Source organism: Chroicocephalus ridibundus, chromosome 6 (genome assembly GCF_963924245.1).
Source record: "Chroicocephalus ridibundus chromosome 6, bChrRid1.1, whole genome shotgun sequence".
In the NCBI taxonomy this organism is placed as follows: Eukaryota; Metazoa; Chordata; class Aves; order Charadriiformes; family Laridae; genus Chroicocephalus; species Chroicocephalus ridibundus.
The window spans coordinates 8,482,132-8,503,681 of NC_086289.1; the positions used below are offsets into that span (position 1 = coordinate 8,482,132).

General features: G+C 41.0%; 1 protein-coding gene across 1 annotated transcript in view; it reads left to right on the forward strand.

The window, feature by feature from the left end:
- The first annotated feature begins 4,797 nt into the window (after window positions 1-4,797).
- The window catches only part of GFRA1 (GDNF family receptor alpha 1), a 141,925-nt gene continuing 125,172 nt past the window's right edge, over window positions 4,798-21,550 (forward strand). The window contains exons 1-3 of the mRNA XM_063339218.1: window positions 4,798-5,431; window positions 6,518-6,820; window positions 8,108-8,191. Of these exons, the coding sequence (XP_063195288.1) occupies window positions 5,392-5,431; window positions 6,518-6,820; window positions 8,108-8,191 (427 nt within the window). The 5' untranslated portion in view covers window positions 4,798-5,391. The remainder of the gene's footprint in view (window positions 5,432-6,517; window positions 6,821-8,107; window positions 8,192-21,550) is intronic.

Sequence of the window (21,550 nt, forward strand, 5' to 3'; positions counted from 1 at the left end):
GGAATCACTTGTATACGATACAGAACTTCACAAGTGGCTGCAGTTTTGTCCATGTTTTCAAAGCTTCAAAGTTTTCAAAAATAACTAGTATGTTGTGTTTCTTAACTGCAAGCTCTCTGAATTGGATTGTACTGTTTTCGTATTTATCTATCTATTCTACTGAAATCATAATCAGGTCACACATTAAATATGAATTCACCTGGGAATTTTGCAGCTTTTTGGTTTTTTTCTTCCAGGTGGCCTGATACTACTTAAACAAAACCTCTGGTGAGGACAGGGAAACAAGAGTTTAGGAAAAGCTTCCTGGCCAAGAACAGCTGTGGGAATTTACTACTAGGTCTGAATAAAGTGGGGGGTGGGGAGGAGGCCTTCTTTTCTTATATTTTGCATCAATTAAGTCACACGGTAATTTGGATTGCACTTCCACATGTTTTTTATTTGATTACTGTGTGAATGCTCATTGCTTACTTTGCTTTTGTTTTATGTTTTCCCTGATACTTACTGAAAGCTCTAAACCCAAATAAATGACAGGTTCAGTAAAAACTCAATCTCGCTTTTGTGCTGCAAAAGCCCATTCAAGGCTTCATAAGCCCCTCAAAATTGATTTTTGGAGCACTGTTATTTAATCTGTCCTTTTCAAAACTTTAATGCCTTGAGCAAATCCTTCTTGCCTTATTCCCACCACTAGGCGCTTTGACTTCATGGTAAGCAGATAAATGTAAGACAAAAAATGCTGTTCAGATTGTTCCCCCAGTCCCTAGTAATTCTCTAACTCGTCTGTTCTCCCTTTCTCATTATTGAATAAAGCCTCCTGTGTAAACACTACTTTTTTGTGCTCCCATGGCACACAGACTGTTTCCCATCAGTTGCTTGCTCTCCCCCACCTGCTGTATCTGACTCATTAGTTCAACTTCAGCTTTGCTTCACCTATTCTTTCCCCAAAGAATTATATTTAAAGTTCATGGCATGGTTCTTATTCTCAGCATACTTTCTCTCCACATATCTACCAGGCCTGCAGATAATACTGTGTAATGTTCTCTGGGCTCAGTGGCTCCAACTTCAATATTTCCTTGCAGGGTTGAGTCTTTAAAAGGAGGTCCATGGCAGCGAGGGCAAAGGGAATCTGCAGGCTAACTGTGGGCCAGTCAATGTATTAATTGAACCACTAATTTACATGCAAAGGAGGAGGCAGAAGGAAATCCTGTAAAACTGAATGCAGAAAAAATAGCATTCTGACTTTGCACATCTTGTACGGCTGCCTTCAAGTACCTCACGGCCCTGACTGCAGTGTGGTTTGATGCCGTTGCTGCGTTCAGAGTACTCGGGTTCAGCCTGCAAGGTGACAGGGAGCTTTAAACTGCCCACAGGTAGGGGTTCATTTATCTCAACCTACTTTGAAAGAACAGCGTTTGAAGCACTGTTTTTTTACAGGAGTTTTAGTATCAAATGACCGCTCTATCCTCATTACTTTGTCTTTTCTTTATTAAAACTTTTAAATGAAAGAACACCACCTAATGTAGGTTACTGGCAAGAACCAAGTAACTAAAATTATGTAAAGAATGAAGTACCAGCAGTTAATGCTGGCAGTAAGTAGCTTGAAGTAGTTAGTACTTTTCCACATTATTTATATTGTAATGGCCTTTAAACAATAATTCAGTGGCGATTATGTTGTCGTCTGTCTTCTAATGAAATATTTGTCCCTACCAGATGTACCTTATTTATATTATATTATATTATATTATATTATATTATATTATATTATATTATATTATATTATATTATATTATATTATATTATATTATCTGTTCTGGAATTTTTGTATAAAACTCAGACACCAGAATATAAAGCCATCTTAAATATCTTTAATATGTTCACATCAAGGACTTCTGCATAGCTTATTTTTTTTTTAATCATTCATTGGACTGAAGAGCCTTATGGTTTGAGCAATTGTCAGATAGAAATTGTAAGGTGGATGTTGGTTTGACTGAAATCAACAGCAAAGAACCCACTGACTTAGTTTTACCCCAGAGGAGGTAAAAGGCAATTGAAAAAGAATGCGCAAGAGCAGAAGGATTATGACTCCAGCCACACCGTGGCTTATGGTTTTTGTCTGGTATCTCTTTACATTCTTAAAAAACCTGAAAATTATTTGTAGCTACAATTTGTGGCAAAGTATACATAAGCCATACTAATATACAACACGGCACTTCAGTTCAGAAAAGCTGCATGCCTTGCGTGTTGAAGTGACTCCAGTCCAACATGCAAGTGGCTTCAGCTACCGAAACCCACAGCGATCCTCTATGAAGAGAGTACAGTACTGGTGTTGTCTCAGTGCTAGCAGGGCAAGGAGATTAGTTTAGTAATAAACGGAAAGGCTGGCATCCAGAGATTAATTAAAAAAAAATATACTAGAAACAATTTGAAAAAATGTATAAATAATTCCATCTCTGAGAGGAAAAAAAAAAATAAATTGTTAATTTCTGCTGTGGGAAAAATGTCCTTGAGACCTGCAAGAGGCTTTCTCATACCTATAGTCCTGTTAAAGAGTGTGTAGCACGGTTGGACGTTCTGAGCAACTGTATGTAGAACAGACTTTCTCCTTGGATTTTTTTTTTTTTCAGAATATAGTTGCATTTTAAAACTTTTTTGGATTAAGAGATTCTAACCTTTTTTCACTTTGGGTGATAGTTTTCCACAGATGAGTGAAAATATTGGCAAAAGGAGTGTTTAATGACAGTATTCAGAATTTTGGATGCATGCTTTTCAGCTGCCCTGCTATTTCTGAACTGTCAGTAACATTTTATTCAACTTTTAACACTTAAAACATGATTTTGGTTTCACTGTAATAGTAAACACCCCACAAAAGCTGTGGTCTGTAACAGTGAAAGTAGCTATTGATGCAGAGATTTGCAATGTGTTGCTTTTATATGCGAAATAATTCTCTGTGTGTGTGTGTATATGTATTCAGGACATTAATGCATGAATGGTTTTGTAAATAGTGGCCTGGATTTCAGTCTTATTTTCACTTGCCTTGCTCTACTGTGAATGTCGTAGCTATTCCTGGCTTAGCCTTGTAAATAACTGGAGAATAATGCTACCTGTGTATTAGACATACAGATAACTTCTATACAAAGCTTATCATGTGCCATAATGGTGTCAAAATTACCAGTGAAGAAGTAATCATCTCTCTGTATCACCTAGTTCCATTTGTACTGAAGTGTTTGGAAGGCCAATTTTTTAATTAAACAACAGCTACTTTAAAAGCTGAAGCTGACTTGCATCATCAATGCCATCACCAAGTTATCACCTTCTAATTATCTTGAAATACTCTAGAAATCTGGCTGTTGTCTTTGTTTCTCCAATTATATCCTGGTACATGTAGCAGATAATGGATTTTGTGACCAATAGTATATGCCCCTTCCTATTAAATGACTGAAACACAAACAGTTGTGACTTAATCAGTTGCAACTTGACATCACTATTATGCCTTCATGGAGAAAGTCAGTACTCTGCACAGTTTAGCCTTTTTTTTTTTTTTTTTGGTAGAAATAGAAATCTGTCTGTTAAGAAAAAGTGACAGGAGAGGAAAAAACCCAATAAATAACAAATAAATACAAAGCTTCCACTCAGGTTCTGTGAATGTCGTATTCTCTGTATATCCTGGCATATGTTAAGCTTTTAAATAAGTGTTTCTGAAGTACCTTACAACAGTTTAGCTCCATCTGCCACCCAGTTTTTGCTACAGAAGTGGCCAGCCTGATCATCTTCTGTCTCATGAGGTGAGGCAAACTCCTTTAGGCAAAATTTATTGTGGGGAGAAGCAAATTCCTGAACTCAAATGGGCCAAATAGCTTGTTGACAAAATCGCCAAGTAAAGTATATACTGATTTAAAAAAACAAAACAAAACAAAAAAAAAAAACAAAACAGAAACAACCCAACATTTGGTTGCAGCTAGAACCTAAAACCACCTGAACCAAATTTTCCACGTATGAAAACAAGGAAATCTGGAAACTGATGCTATTTTAGGCTAATTGCATTTTGTTTGGTTTCAGGGGAGCGCTACATAGTAGCAACTGTGGGAAAACCACTAAATAGTTCTCTGTTTGAACCATCTGTCACGAAGATGGGACATATGTTCGCGTTGTTTATTCAGGAGCCAAGTGGAAGCCGATACACTCAGGCCGGCCCCGGCCGAGGGCTGGCCCGCGCCGAGCACCGGGGGGATGCCCGTCTCCGCGCCCGGCAGAGCGTAGCCTGCGCCGGGCGGCGCTGCTTCCGCGCTGCTCCGCAGGCGCGGAGCCTGCCCCAAGGCGGGCTGCGGGGGAAACACGGGCGGGTTCCCCCCCGCCGCCCCGCGGGGTCGCAGCGGGACGCCCCGGGCTTCCCCCGCGGGCGGCGGCAGGGCCGGCAGGGGGAGGCCGCGGCCGCCGAGCCCCCGCGGAGGGCGGGGAAGCGGGGTCATCCCCACCGGGCGCGGGCAGCGGCACCCGCCTCGCCGCCTCTCCCGCAGCTCGCTCAGTTGGCGGCGGATTCCGCCGGGAAACGCTCCCGCCGCCCCGGGGTCCTCCTGGAGCCGCCACCGCCCCGCCTCGGTCGGCGGAACCGCAGCAGCCGCCCCCGCCGGCGCTCCGCGCCTCCAGCCGAGCTTCCTCCCTCCCCGTCCCAGTTTCCCCTGCCAAACTTTCCCAGCCGCTACCGGCAGCGCGACACCTGCCCCCGCCGCGCCCCGACCCGGCGGCGGAGACGAACGCAACCGCGCAAGCTGCGCGGTTCCGTTCCCCGCCCCGCGCACCTCCTCCCCGCCCCGGCGCAAGCCGATAAATAAAGTTGCGGATTGGGGGGCGGAACAGGCGAATTGCCCCGGGGGGGGCTCAGGCAGCCCTGGGGAGCCCCAGCCGGGGGCTGCAACCAGCTGCGGGGCTGTCAGCCGCTCGCCCCGGCTGCGGGGCCGGGGGCGGGCGCCGCGGATCTCGTTCCCCTCTCGTCCTTCCCCCCACCCCCCCGTGTGCGCTCTCGGTCCCTCCCTGGGAACAGGCGCTGCCCACCCAAGGAGGCGACCGGCGCTCCTGCCCCGCTCCCGCTTGCTCACTCGCACACACATCTACCCGTGCGTGCGCCTCTCCCGCTGCCTCACTGAAGTCAGCGCTTGTGTTTTCAGGTTGCTCAGACCTGAAATCTAAAGGAAAAAGCTCAGCGTTTGCGCCGCTGCTCCTGCCGCCCGTGGTGGTAGCGGTGAAGAGGCGAGAGGGTGTGTTTTTTTTTTCTCCCCTTGAATTCAATGGATCTGAACTTGGAGTCTTTGGACCTCGGCGCTTTTGGAATATCTACATGCTGATCCTCTTTGTTGTGGCACATCAGTTCGTTTGGGGAAACCATCCGAAGACAGCAAGATGTTTCTCGCTATCTTGTACTTCGCTTTGCCCTTAGTGGGTAAGTTGCTGGCATCTGATTTCTGTACATCGCTTCATAAAGCAAAGCATACGGTTTATGGGATCGGATGTCTGACGGTTGTCAGTCTATTGTCTAGGCAGAACAGTGAAGTTTCCAGTAGTTTTTACAGCTCTGCCTCACATCAGTTAGCCCAGTCTACATTTAAAGCTCTGGGAGATTACAGACTTAAGATACTTGCCTGTGTAGCCTCTTGTTAAATAGGGTTCTTGCAAGTTACAGGGAAACTTTTCCTTTTGATAAAATAAGGCTGCTTGGGGAGGGTGAGGGGGTGACAAGAGCAGGCTGAAGGATTGCATCTTCACCTGAACCTGGCAGCCTGCCCAGCTGTGAGTGGTTTGCAGCCCAAACTGGTTTCCTTTCCACAGGAGAGGTTTGCGTTTCCATCTGTGTGTGTCTGAGGGAGCGTGACGGGGGCACGATGGAGAGGAGAGAGTTAATGTAATTTGCTTTGTTCTCCTGCAAAAACATCATACGTGGAGAGAAATGGAGGGAGGGGGGGAGTCATAAATTCTACCTTTATACATGTAGAATAAGCAAAAATGTGTACAGCCTTTAAAAAGTGACTGACGCAAAAAGAGGCTAATATCAATCAGTGAGGATACTTATCTCCAAGCGGGTTCTTCGTGGATGTAATTGAAATTACGGCAAAGCTCTTGTGGAGAGTGAGGCTGAATATTTAACCCCTCAGTTAAACACTCGAATGGCAAGGTTATTTGTTTCACCAAAGGGGATTTAAGGAATAACGAATCCTTGTTTTGTCAGGCACATTAACCCCGGTGGGTTTTCTTTCCTTTTTGTATTTTCTCATAAACCAACCGGCAGGGTTAAAACATACCGTTTCCTTGGGCTCCCACAAAAGTGGATCTAAGACCATGAAAACCCCCTGTGCTTTTTTCCTGACGTGACTCATGAAGCCGGGAGGTTTGCAAGGTGCTGCCCATGGGGCTGGCTGCGTGTGCTGCGTGAGGAGGTGCCTTGTGCTTCCCAGTTGCCTGCTTTGGAGTCCTGCTTAAACCAGCCTCATCCCTCAACCGGAGTTTGTTGGTTTGTGTCTCCTCTCTCTAGATGTACTGCTGTCCACAGAAGTGAGTGGGCTGCCTGGAGGGGACCGCCTGGACTGCGTGAAAGCCAGTGACCAGTGTCTCAAGGAGCAGAGCTGTAGTACTAAATACAGGACACTGAGGCAGTGTGTAGCCGGCAAAGAGAGCAACTTCAGCCGGGCGACAGGCCTGGAGGCAAAGGACGAATGCAAAAGCGCCATGGAAGCTCTCAAGCAGAAATCTCTGTACAACTGCCGCTGTAAGAGGGGCATGAAGAAGGAGAAAAACTGCCTGCGCATTTACTGGAGCATGTACCAGAGCTTACAGGGTACGTTGCAAAACACAGAAACGTTACACTCCCCTAATGCAGTGTGTGATTTTGCAGCCCCTCACATCCGCGGCTAGCTTCTGCCACTGAGGCTAAACTGAGGGTCTGACCCTGTAATTCACATTGTGCTCTTCAGCTGCAAACTGAGGACCTTTCATCCGACTCAAGAACAGCTGCTGCTCCGTGTCCTGTTGTTGGGAAATCCACAATGAGGGTTTCCTCCAGGGGACCCGGCTGACCTTTCTAAACCAGAGGCAAAAGATAAGGGCATTAGCAAGTGCAAGAGCTACAAAAACAATCATTTGGAGACATTTTCCTAATAACGTTTAAACTCCTTAATTAGGACTCACCTAACAAGATCGCAGGACACTGGAACTAGTTTCTTAGCTCTTTGCTGAAAGTTAAATGTAATATGAAGAGGAGCATTGTTTTAAGGAGAAGTTTATTCTTTTCTTTCCCTGTATTTACTAGCAATGTTCCCTGTGTGTGTCGAGGCAGAAAAAAAGAAGTTTGTGCTCTCTGGAGTGTGTAGAAGTGCCAGTTAGAAGGGATACGACAGTGATTGACTCAGGACTTTTGTTCTTGATGTCACTGTCAAATTTCCCATTCTCTGCTGATAACAGTTGGGTCCTTATATGAGATATATCATTTTTAGCCCTGTTTTGCTCTGGCCCTGGAGTTGAAGATGCAGTCTTTTACTTCATTGTGGTCCCCATTTAACTCTTTTCTGTAGCTGCTTCTGCAAAAAGGGAATCCCTTTCTGTTCATTTATCCAGGCATCAACTGGAATGTTTTAATGAGTCAATATGTATTTTTGTTCTAACTTCCATAATAAATTACACTACTCTTGGACATTTTCTGCATCGTAAAAAGTTTCCCTTCATCTCCCTGCATCTTGTTGGGAGTGTTTTATTCCAAACATGCTAGTTTTTGGCTGTGACCTGGGCTGCTCCTCTGAAAAAGAGCTCTGCTGTTGGGGTGAATGAAGAGGAACATCCTTGCTCTCCTGCTGGCGCGAGATAGGACAGTCCCTGTGATGTCACAGGCTGTCTCTGCAAATTATGACCTTATCCATGGAGGAAGGAGAGGAAAGAACTAGTGACAGGGATAAACAACTTGCTTCTTTCAAGTGTTTTTATAGGTAATGCTTTGAGGAGAAATAGCCACACAAATTAGAGGAGAATATATTTTGCAGTTACAGAGTAGCTTCATTTCAGAGCAAAAGTAAACAACAGAATCTTATCCTGAATTCTTGTATTAAAAACATCAAATATTTTTTGTCTTTAGGAAATGACTTGCTTGAAGATTCCCCCTATGAACCAGTTAACAGCAGACTATCAGACATATTCAGGCTAGCACCAATTGTATCAGGTAAGCAGATTTAAAATGCTTTAACTGAAACATGATTACAATCTGCTGCTTTGTAGTTGAATTATGGAACTTTCAAGCAATACTCTCTTAAATAAAAAGAAATGTTAATGGCTTTCTGGATTTAGGAAGTTGATGATATAGTTGCACAAAAGAAAATATTAATTGGTTTTGAAATAATAACTAAAACTGAAAGAGTGCTTGGCAGGATGGCAATCTGTATTCTTTTTGAGTCATTCTTGACAATAAATGCTAAATTTTCCTGTAGGTGGCAATCTGATTCCCTGCGTTCCTAATTTACAAATCAGTTCCTTTTTGGGAACGTGGTCAGTGCAAGTTACCTCCCATTGACATTAAAGAAGATCAGAAGATAAATCTTTGAAATGTTTGCATAAGGGAATGCTTTAAAGAAGAAATATTTCTTATAAGAAATTTCAGAATTAAGGCTTGGCTCCCTTTTTTTTTTTTTTTTTTTCTGAACGGCTGCCTGTTTAAAGAGCCTATTCACAACTTCCTTCTTTTTCGAGTTTTTTTTCTTAACGTTTCTGTTGCTGTGTGGCTGTCTTTCAGAACTGGCTTGTAGTAATTTGAATATGTTGCTCGGTAATTATGCTGCTTGTTTTTTATCAGCCTAAATTATACTCATTTTGGATCGTATTTACTGAAACAATGATTTTTAGGCATTCACGGGGTTACAGGTTGGAATTAATTTTCTTTTTTGGAGTTTCAGAGAGTCTTATGAGGATGCAGTCGGTACTCAGGACCTTTATTTGTTTAGTTACGTAGAAAAATTGAACGTGCACAGTATAATGTGTAAGTCTGACAGTGCTGAAGCTGACCTGCTTATCCATAGCATGTCAGTTAATTAGTAGATGGCTCTTCAAAAGAAAGAAAAAAAGACCAGAGAGAGTGGCTTGACCAATTTTCAGAGGTACTTACACATTTTAGGACCCCAAGTCTCATTAAAAGCCAGGGGGACTTAGGTTGTTAAGTATTTAATGGTACAGATTTTCAAAGGCATATAGACACATAAAATGTAGATAACTGCCCATTGGGATTTTCAGAAAGGACTAAGTGATTTAAATAGGCGTTAAGATGCCCAGGAAGTTTTAAAAATTCTAAGTGCTTAATGCATCTTTAGGTATCTTAATGCCTTTGAAAATCAGCCCTTTAGTCACTTTTCAAAATGTGACTTCAGATCCAAATCACATACATCTTTTTGAAAGCATTATCTTAGTTTGGTGAGCAAGTCTGTTGGAGAAATAGTAGAGAACAAAGATTAATTTCTGAATAATCTGTATTTATTTTAATTTGTATTGCTTAAAACCCCCAACTTAACACAAAACCAAGACAAAATCAATGCAGAGAGTTCCGGGCTGTTTTCTTTAAGTTTATGGTCAGCCTGCTGAGGGCCAAATTCTAACTTACCTCAGCAGTTTTTTTGATTTCCATAGAAATACCCCATCTACACCCTGCCTTTCTGTTATTTTTAAGATTCCCCATTTACTTGCAAAGTAATTATCTTTAAAGATGCAATAATTTTTTTCTATCTATTCTGTGCAACAACGAAATATGACATAGTTACCAACAAGTGATGTCCATCCTACCACAGTCACTTAAGATGCTGCTGGACCGGTTAGGACTCAATTCTGTGTTACTAGTGCTCCCCAAATTGCTGTTCTCTTTCACAGAAGTTTCAGGTTTACAAGGGCTGGAGGCCTAGATTCAGAGAGCAACAAACAAAAGTTGTAATACAGTGGAAAACCTCCAGTATTTGGAAGTGTTGTCATCTGAAAGAAAAAGATTAGGAAAAGCCTTTTTCTTATCGTCGTGGTTACTACTGCATGTTACATTCTTCAAAGCTGCCTAGTCTTACAGATTTTTTTGCAGGGCTCTGCAAATACCCGAAACAGCAGAACTTGGTAAGATTTTTATATCTTGATTAAAACAAAACAAAAACACCCCCACCCTGTAGAAGCAGTGTTGGCAGGGGTTTCATAACTGATGCTCTGCTAATGTGGTCGTTGTGTTACTGCAGTATTTACTTTCCTTAAAGTTACTTGGGTGTAATTAAAAGCAGCGATTAACCCTTTCATCTCACGAAGGCCATTCTGTGCTACTGTATGACTTGGTGTATATATGTAGTGTAATGCTTTTGCCATCTTTTTATTTATGTTTGAGACAGTATAGAAGATCACAACAGTTGTCTTTTTATGGTACATAGAAAGGGGAAAAACTAGCTAAGATGACTGGTTTGTGTGTTACCTAAGTCTTTTGCAGCGTATATAAGTCTAAGAAATGGAGGACAGTTTTTAAAAGCAGTTGAAGTTGGTCTAATTCTCTACCGAAAGCTGTTCAAAATTGCATCCTCTATGGAAACAGGATGTCACTTTCTCATCAATAGTCCAAGCATCAATATGTTGATTTAAAACAAAAATCAGGAATACGTTGCTAAACCTGTTACTAAATTTGTAGTTTCTCTCCAGTTCCTGTTATGTTAATGGAACAAGTGATGCAGTCGTGTTACTGAAGTGAAGCTTTGTTTTATATTTTTAAGTGGTCTATGTTATACTGGGACTAGTGGTGCAGTTAGTCTAGAACTAGAAGGACAACCTAAATGTTCTATAGAAAATTTAAAACAATGTCCAACAACACAGAGTAGAAAAATCTAAACCGACAAAATTATTTATTGTAGTTCTTGCTGTAAAGCCCAGGGTATCATATATTTAGATACTAACAAGCATGAATTTTGCATTTGAATCACTACTAAATTTGAAAGGGAAGTGTAATTTAAAAAAAAAATAAAAAAATTTGATGGCTAAAGTAGGAATGCGAGTTCAGCGTTTGATTTACTTCTGATGATGTATCCTGAGTGAGGGTCTCATCTTCCTTCCTTTCCATCTACACTTCAAGTTCAAAATTCAGCTCCTTCTATAAAGTTAGTCCTCTGACACCTCACATGGCCAAATCCAGGACTACGAGTCTTCCCAGCTGAAGGACAGGGCTGTCTTATTTTTGGTTTTGGGCATGTCTAGGTCTGCATTTTCTTTAGAACTACTATGTCTGATGTGGTGCTTCTGCCTCAAGGGTGTGAATTTCTTGCTGGTAGGCAGCTCTTCAAATTACTGAAGACTTGCGTGTGCGTTTTAGAGAGTAACAGATTTGGGTTAGTTATTATGATGTAAAGATTTTGCTTAAACAGGCATTTTTGCTTAAACCGTAACAACTTCTGAGAGGTGAAAACATTTTAAGGCCATAGACTTCTGTCACAACTACAGTAAATGCAAAATCTGTTGATTGGATTTCAGAGGTGCGTTTCACACCAGATTAATGATAGGTGCTTGAATTAGTCACTTGTTAAAGCTATCTACAGCCTTTTACTACCTGGGGAACAGTCTGCCTCTTCAATTTGTATTGTATTTGACATTGAGCCTAGCTACTGGAAGATATCTTATTATTTTGGTATCAACTAGTACAGGATAGTGGTCATCTCTGTGGCACGTTGTAAGAAAATATCCTGCATAAAAACTGTAGCTTCACATACCTGTAGAAATACTTACCAAATAAACGTTTCTGAAATGTCTCATTCATTTAAACACAAAATGGAGAGCCACTAAAGCTGAATAAAATCCCTTAGGCCATATCTGTGAAGTGGTACACCACATTTTTAACTTACTGTTAAAAAGAACTGACTATTTATATCAACGTATTTAGGATGATATAATGCTGTCCTCCCATGGTTTCACTTTTAAGTTGCCTAGTTAATCACGGGCTTATTATCACATTGTTCAGCGTTGTGTATCTTTTCTTCTGTCTTTTACATCTATTATGTTCAGAAATAATCTTATAGAACAGGCTACATAAATTAGAATATTTCTTAAAACATGTAAATTTTGCTGGTAATCTGTGGAGAATTGGTCTGTCACGTGGTGCTAGTTATGTCTTGTTTCTAGCTGCTAAAATGCAAGACAGTAGAAATTAATTATTTTGCCAATATTTCTTTTTAGTGTAGTAAACTGTTTTTGCAAAGTGCCTTTTGTATCATTAAGGCATGAGAGAAAGAAACTGGCTCGTATGATTATATGTCAAAAGGAACGTTTCTTGATTCTGCCATTGTCATGAGAGGCTGTTTACTCTTTAAAAACTCTGGGAATCTTCTGTTGCAGCAGGTATCTGGAAGCTTATATTTAGAAAAGGGTATATTTTATATTTCTTATGGTAAATTTCTTAATTAAAAACAAGAATTCAGTAGACAGCACAGCACGCAAGGCTTCTTAGTGGAGTGTATCTTCCATATTAGAACATGGGTAGCACAGCACGTGAAGTTAGGATGTTTGATTTGCATACTGAATAAGCTAGAAGTACAAATACAAACAATTATGGTCAGTAAGATGGCCTTTTATTGCATTTAGAAAGTTGAGACTATAAAAAGTTAGCAGTGCTGGAATTCTCAGAAGGGGGTGTGTGCTGGTGGTGTTGAAATTAGGCAGTCTCACGCGCACTCCTGTAGGGTTTCATGAAGATGGGTCTGGGTCTCCCTCTAGGATCTCTACGTTGTTCAGAAGGAGAGTGGGTCAGTTAGTAGTTTTCCCTTCTTCCTCCAAGTTTTTCAAAGTCTTTTAGGCATCCTGTATCATTGGCGTTCATTCACAGGTCAGGAAGTCAATGGTGGGAAAGAATGAAGTCCAGTATGCAAAACACTTCCTTCAAGATTTGACAGATTTTTATAAGGGGATACTTCCTCTCCCCAGCATAAAACCTCCTCTAAGTATTGGTGACAGCTATCTGGCCCCTCCCCATTATTTTAACCTTCCCAGGGATGGGGTAGAGATATCACAGAGAATGGACTGCAAGTGTTGCCTTGGGAAAAGTTGCAATCTTTGAAGATGGGGGAGGAAGGTTGAGGTTTTTCAATACGAATTCTCAGGACCCAGAGAAATAGAGCTTCTTTGTCTGGGTGCTTCAGGTCCTTTAGGATTCTTCATACCTTCTCTTTCTGCTATCTGTGTAAAGAGGGGCTGTAGAACTACAAAACACCGTGTCATAGTGAATTAATTTTGCCCGAACTTTCCTAACCCCAAAATTCTTTTATTCCAGAACTGAATGTTTCCCCATTCGTTTTTGCAATTCTTGAACTTACGTTGTGTTCTAGGTAGCAGGCCCCTGACACTTTAATTATCGTTTGCTGCTTTTTTTCCCTACCTGGTAAATTACTTTTCTTTTGTTGAATCCATATATAGCATTTTTTGAATTGTTTATCAAAAAGATAAGTTAGAGTCTCTGTCCAAAGCAGATTCACTGCTTTTTCCTTTTAGGGTTTGTGGCATGTGAATTAGTGGCTTCTTCCATGAATTAATACTGTATGACATCCCCAATTCCTGCTGCCTGGGGCTTCTAATCCTGTTTTTTTTCCCCTAAATCTGCGTATATTTCAAACGCTACATATTTTTGTAATTTAACACTATGCCTTTTTTTAACATTTCTGGAAGAATATTTGAGATGGCACATTTCTACAAAGGCAATTTAATTTACAAAATATTAAAAATGTTGATTTCTCTTGACTATTTACAATGCTCTTATTAGTTCTTACCTCCCATATCGTTGCAATTTATTTTAAAAAAAGAGATACTTCATGTTAGTTACCTTGCACATTCACCCAATTTCATAAGCAATAAACCAGATCTTATTAAGTTAATAGGAGTCTTGCAATCTGATTCTGTTCCCACTGAAGTAAGCATAACACATCAAAATCTTTTTATTTGATTATGATGTATTCTGTTTCCTGTGGTAATTTTTTTGGCTTAGTTCTGGTTTTCTGATGTGAGGTTGAGCCTTTTGATAACAGAAAAGTAAAAACATGGTAATTTAGCCAACACTAGATTGTCACATGCACAACTATATTTTACTTTTTAAGGTAATACATTAAATTAATAGGCCTTGGACCAATATGTAATATTGGTTTTACAGTTACAAATCCAGACTAACTCTTCTTTCCTCAGTGAGAATTTGTGGCCCTTTGCCTGTTGCAAGAAAGAGCCCCGAACAACACGGGCATCTATTTTAGCTGCGTTTAACGAAATGAAAATAGTTTGACAAAAATAAATCTAATATGAGCATGTACAGTGTTTGTGTTCTTTGACATTTCTGTCTGCAGATTTTCTTTGCAGAGACAACTAGGCTGGCTTCCAGTCAGATAACGAGTTATCAAGAGCGCATAGATACTAGTTGCTGATTTCCACTTCTGCATTTTCATAATCAGATTGGACTTCACACAAAAGAAAATCACTTTGGTGACTGTTGGCTTGCAGGAGCTCTTTGAATTTCCTGTTTTCTACATTTCTTGAAGCTAGATCTGATTATGAGAGGGGAATTAAGTACCTTGCTGAAGTAACTGATTGACTACCTTATAAAGGCAGTGCTTACGCACTTCAACTTCAGCAGGAACATGAACAGGCCTTGAAACCCCAAATAGGAACATGTAAATATCCTCAGTTTAGTCCATGTTTCTTTCCTTGGTGAGATTATTGGAACTTTTTTGGCTAGTTTCCTTGAAGATCTGTAAGACAGAAGGAAAGGTTTGTTCGTCAAGTATTTAAAACGCACAGCTTTGAGCAAATGTAGTTTCTGCTTGTCCTAGTAGTCTAGGGAGGCTTTGTCACCCCGTTTCAACACAGGAAACAAGATGAAATCCATTCCATGGAAGGAGGAAGCATCAGATGATATCACACAGAGCATTTATGCATGAATATTCAGCATCTCCTTGAATGCTGGGAGTAGTAAGAGAGAATATTTAGTAGTCTCAAAGGAGAGTAGTAGTCTCCTGAAGCCTCAAAGGAAAGCGTTGGGAGATGTCTAGTTGAATAAGCGTGGCCAGGCATTTTGCTTGCAATGTATAGAGTGGACCATGTCCTTTCTTTGTCTGGAGTGGCATCTTTGGAGAGTGGAATTGCCATCCCTTTAATCTGCATCTTTGCAGGAAAGCCACAATTACAGCGTGGTGGGCCAGACAGCAAATGAGCAAATGCGTATGCGCTTTTGAGCAGCAAATTGAAAATTCTTGTTTCCCGTTACAAACCAGCTTTATGGTTTGTGTAAGTGCCACACTAGTTCCTCTGAAGTAGGAGCAAAAGCACACAGGTACTGCTAGCGATATTGGTGGGATTACGAGGAGAGATCGGGTACTCGCCTGTCACTGAGGAGGGAAGCAAGATCTGGTTAGCTATGGGAAGAGGTACCACCATTTCAAGGACGTGGTGAGCAGGAGCTGGCACAGGCTGTCAGGGGACCTTAGAAACACACAACTTGCCAGGAAGTTCCCAGTTTTGTCAGGTAGCTCCAGGCCGCTGTGTGGCAGGGGTAAGCAGCTGGCCACACGCAGGCCGCTAATGGGGCTGCGGAAGGCATGAGGCGGGGAGAGCGAGAAAAAGCCCGCGGTTGATGCGGCACAGCTTTGGCGCAGTGCCGAGCGCGATAAAGGTGGTGTAAGGACTGGTGCGGAGGAGAAGCCTGCGCTGAGTAAGCATATTTCTATGGCAGCCTTCCTCGGAGGGCTCCAGAAGTGCCTTGTCTGTAAACCGCATCCCCTGGTGAAATGCAGAGAACGGTGCCCAAAAGAGCGGTATCCTGCAGCTTTCTGTCTCGTGATGGCACAGCAAGGTGCAGTTTATGGCAGGCGATTTGCGCTCCGGCTCTTTACATTTTAAAATATTTAGAACTTTATTTTCATAACCCTATTTGTATTTGACTCTCAGGGATAACTTTGACAGTCTTGGAAGAGCCAGTGGTATCTGTCAGGAGCTGACAGTATGTTAAAAACGCTAAGGGTGAAATGCCTGTGTGTGAGGAAAAGAAATACGAATTTGTGGATTTTAAGGCAGAACTTACTTGCCATGAGTATCCAACATTTCTTATTTTAAGATGTAAATGATACTGTTTTAACCTTAGAAAGGAATGAGTTTACAGCTTTGATTTTTAGAAACATGACCATTTTTGTTCATGAAAACTAATTCTGTAATTTATTTTATATTAGTTTTTTGGTATTATTTTTATATTCTTGCATTTTCTGTGGATGAAACTAGTGCAGCAACAATGCTGTCAGTATAGTTAGAGCATTAACACAATTAAGTTATTTTTGGGATAGCTCTTTAGTTACTATGATCCTTTGACAATTTTGGTAAGTGTCAGGCTATTGTCCTGTACAATCTGCACTCAGCCTGAAATTTAATGAGAGACGCATGACACAAAGTGTAATGGCATAGAGATAGCTCTTCCTGCATAGAAATTTGCAGAAATGATGGAACTTGAAGATATCAAACAATTTGAGTAGGAACCCATAAATAAAGATGAATTTCTGCATTCACTGGTTATACGATTTTATCACTGTCTGGTGTCCATAAAATGCATCTTCCCATTAAAGTTTTGTCATGCAGCTGATGAGGTTCAGAAGTGTTAAAAGCTTCCAGTCTCTTCCTTTTAAATTCTGCACCCTAAATTCAGTACTAAAGCTCAGTTTAGCAAAACCAGAAATGGTCGTTTCCCCGTTCCTCCTCCGCAGGAGATGGTTCCGTGATTCTCCCTGCTCCCCAGTCCCACAGTGCTCCAGCCCACTGCTGATGTTACTCGCGTTCAACCCTGACAGCCAGGCTTGTGCTAATTGCTGTCGCTTCCTTGAGCTAATAACCACAGCTCATTCCTGCCTTGACATACCTTTTCCATATACTGCCGTGCCTCCTTTGATTGTCGACTTTGCTCTCTCTGAACTGTAACTCCTCCGCCAAATCCACTACGGCTGTAGGAATTCGGTGGTTTCTTTCTCTGTTGCTGCAGCATGGAGTGAATCAGCTTTCCACATCAGCTACCCATTTCTCAGAAATCTGACTATGGTTTTTCCTTTTCCTTTTTATGACAGGCTTGTCTCTGCTTTTCTGTCTGATATCTTGCTTTGCGGTCTGCCTCTGCCCCCCACGTGGTGCTCCTTTTCTCCATTCCCCCAACAGCTCCCTGCCCTCCCTTGTCTGGTACCTCTGGTGGGGCAACGCCTTCTCGGCTTCTTCAGAGCTTCCCTTAAACTCTGCTTTCACCCTCTCTGTGAAGAGCTTGAAATGTGGTCCAATAAAAGGAATTATTCCTGAGTAATGGAACTAATAACAGCCTGTTTTCCTACCAGAGTCCTCCATCTCCTGGATGCCCCCACTCTCTGCACAGACAGAGCTCCTCACTTCTCTCCCTGTGGTGTGCCCACCTCCACATATACCACCTCATCAACTTCATTAGTCCTTAATTCTGCCCCACATCTCTTGTCTCTGTGGGGCAGCACGTGCTGCGGCTGGTTTGGTGTTCCACGTGCTGAAGGGCTGTGTCGTGGGCAGGCACCTGCTCCCTCTTGGAATGGCTCAGAGCCAGAGACATGCCTGCCTTGTCTGCAAGCAGGCAGGTCTACTTGAGTCTAAAACCTGCAATTTTTCATAAAATTTGTAAGAACTTCATATTCATTCTTCTGGCAAACTTGTTTGAGTATGTCCTATGGGTTAAAAAATCACTGCTGCAGGCGCGTGGAGAAGTTAGAGGAGGCTAATATTCAATTTACCTACATCTCGTTGAAAAATTAGGATTAAAAAGGCAAATATGGTTCCTGTCATATCGCTAAGCATTAGATTGTGACATATCTCATCTTATTTTATGAGACTAGAATATCTAGTGTGTTGTGCAAGTGTTATAAATAAACATGCAGCGGACTTGAAACATACAGACAATTAAGTACTGTTGATGGCTGACAATTGTATTAGATAATTGAGCATCTCAGGATTCTCAAAATGGGAAAGAATTCATGCATTTGGGTTAGTTGGCATGAAGATTATTTATTCAGATTTAGAAATGAAACAAGAAAGGACGGACCCATCCAAAAGCTGTCATACATGAACACATATATTGCATTTGACTATTTGGATGATACCACACTGTGTTTACAAATGACACTGCACTTGTTTAGAGTCATCTTCTTTTTCAGATGAAATATTTTTAGGATTAAGTTTTGCTGACGTTTGTTGTGGTAAGGTCATAAACAAAATGAAGAAAGGCGATACTAGCATTTGGTAGTAGTTTCAAAGAATTTGTGTCTGGGAGAGCTGGGACTCTTTAGCCTGGAGAAGAGAAGGTTGAGGGGGGACCTGATTAATATTTACAAGTATCTAAAGGGTGGGTTTAAGGAGGACGGAGCCAGGCTCTTTTCAATGGTTCCCAGCGACAGGACAAGGGGCAATGGGCACAAGCTAGAACATAGGAAGTTCCGTTCAAATACACGGAAAAACTTCTTTACGGTGAGGGTGACAGAGCACTGGAACAGGCTGCCCAGGGAGGTTGTGGAGTCCCCTTCTCTGGAGATTTTCAAGACTCGCCTGGATGCAGCCCTGAGGGATGTGCTTTAGGCAATCCTGCTCTAGCAGGGGAGTTGGACTAGATGATCTCTAGAGGTCCCTTCCAACTCTGAAGACTCCGTGATTCCGTGTCCAAATACCCCGACTTCTGAGCCTTGCTGCTTGCAAGTTGAGTGGCGTGTATTCTGCACAGCAGTGGCTTTGCATTAATGAACGCTTAAGCAGCAGATTAAAATGTCTGTTTAAAAAATAGGTTAGGATTATGTAATAACACAAGTCTTGGATACTAATAACAGTGAAGATAATTTTATTGAGCAGATTAAGTGCAATTAGATCTCAACTACAGAATATTTAACTACAATACCAGATCAAAACCCGGTCCCTGCAGCTTTACTTGCTTTCCTTCACACCTACAGCATCAGCACCTGACAGTAAAGTAAATTATCATTTTCATTGTTGTTCATTTTATATTGCCATGGGAATGTACATCATGTTATCCATTAGGACCTGGACAAACAAGTCTTTTCTCCACATACACAGTCAAGAAACAAGACGTGATTGAAGACAGCAAGGTGTCTGCACTGTTTGAAATTCTGTTAGAAATTGATAAATTTGCTTGTCATATTTCTTTAAAGGACTACATAGATATGAACTGCCTATAGTATTCTCATATGAAAAGTCTTGAAAATTATAGGTTTATAATAAACCCATATAGACTGAGAAATTGTGGCAGTTCTTTCTCTCGTAATCTATTTACTTAATTTTAGTCTCCTAAATAGCGAAATGGAGACACAAACTTGCAGTGGCTGATAACACTTATGACCTGATGAAGTAAACTGCTTTGATCCTTTGAGAGGTCAAACTGTGTGTGTTTCTAAGCAAACATTCCCCAAGGCGGCTGATGCGTGAGATGTCTCTTCCCCTTCCAAATGTCCCATCTTCACAACACAAAATTAAAGGAGACTTGCAAAGAAATGTGGCGCGTTAGTGTATTTAATCTTGTCTATAGATTGGTGTGAGAATTGTTGAACACAGGGGTTGGCATTTGTTTTTTTGGTTTTTTTTTTGTCGTTTTTTAATTTTTGCACAGTTTAAAAATATCTAGACAGCTCTCTTCTGTGTTGGGTGAAAGTGAATGCATTAACGCTAACTGCACTAATGTTTAGGAAGAAAGGCATACAGTGTTTTTTAATTTAGTAAGTAGAGAATTATTTGAATCTGAGTTGGAGCTTCATTTAGCTTTTTAATAAATTTCTGCTGTGTAGCTAAAAATATCTTCGTGCCCTTGACCTTTCTCTAAGAGCTGTGGGAAGATTAGAAAGCATAAATAAGAATAAATTTAGAATTAGCCTATATGAAGAAAATTGGTACTGAATGCTTTGGCTATCCGCAAAATGGTATTAAGTTGTCAATCCTACAATACGTCCAGTCTGGCAGAGCTGAGCGAAGCAATCTGCTACTAGAGCCAGTGCTGTAGTAGTCCTAGAAATGAAGGAAGGTACTTCATTTTTCGTCCCCACTCAGTCCTTCCCCTCCTTGCGGAATCTGCCAACAAAGGTGCCAATTATAATGATGATTTCTGTAGCTCAGATATCTGTCCCTTAATATGCCCCGTTCCCCCCTGGCTTGTTCTATGTAGTTCGCTGTGCAGCCGTATAAATACTTTCGGTCATTACCCTCTTGACCTGTATTTGAACTAGCGACTAAAAGGTGAGGTTGTCAATATATTAAAGACATCGTTAATGGCATAGCTACAGCCATAAACAGTGAATTATTGTGATGGTTGAGCTTTATTTATTTATATATTCATTACAAAATGTGTTGGTATCTGAGCATCTTTGACGTTATAGGGATACTTCTGAAAACAGATGACTTGTAGTGATATCAAGAGCAAGCAGCCGCTCTTGCAGTGTTCTTAATTATCTACTTTAAATTATTCACTTAACAAGACAGAGAATGGTTGCACTTGTGAAGCTGTCATCTTTAGGGCTTAGGTACTGCATTGCTCTGCAATAATTATACACTCTGATACTAGCTTTCATTTATGCTAATTGCAAGTAAGCTTATAAATTCCTCAGATTATTAAAAAGAGAGTTATCTCCTTCCTGTTGCCCTCAGTCAAGGATTTCAATGTTGCAAACTTTTGGTCCTGCTTTAAAAGAGAAAATGTCAGCATAAAAATCTTTCACATATCAATACTTCGCCAAGCTAAGAAAACAAGAAACGTTATTCTGTTTTGCCTTTCAAAATTTTATTTGTAGCATTGCAACTGTATATACTGGGGTTTTATCATTATTTTAAATTAATTTGGTGATTTAAATATGTATTTAAGACACACAGACATAATACAACTAAAATCATACCTAAAAGATAATAAGTGGCCATAAGGGGAGGCAAAAGAAGTTGATTTCATAAATGGCAATGTTTTCTCTAAAGCTGTTCTCACTAGGATCTTCAGAAAAAAAATCAGATTTCTGTAATGCAGGCAGTATGCAATATCTGGTCTAGCCTGTGAAGAGCAATGTAATTTGCAAGTTACAGAATTAGTTATATTATGGCAAAAAGAATAAAACAGAGCCAATAGTTAGTTCCCCTTGTGCAGCACTATGTGCTAATTGGAGGACACAGGATTGCTTTGTAAGAGTCAATATTCAAGCTTGTAGAATACTTAAAGTGACTAGTTTCTGTCTTTAGCCAGAATGAGAAATACAGTGAATGATCCTGGACCTGGATTGTGATGAGAAGAGCTACTTCCCACTGCAGCTATCAGAATGGGAGACGTGTAAAGCACTTGTAAGAGATAACTCCTCTATCTACCGAGCAGGTTGTACTTGCACGGCAAAGAGAGCATCGCTGATAGATTAGGGTGACAATTCATAATGTTCCTGAGTGTGAGTGCTACATGTTGAACAAGATCAGAGTCTCAAGGAGCATGTCATAGAGAATTAAGGTTTATTACTTATCCTTCCTCGTGGTTTTCAGAATTTTA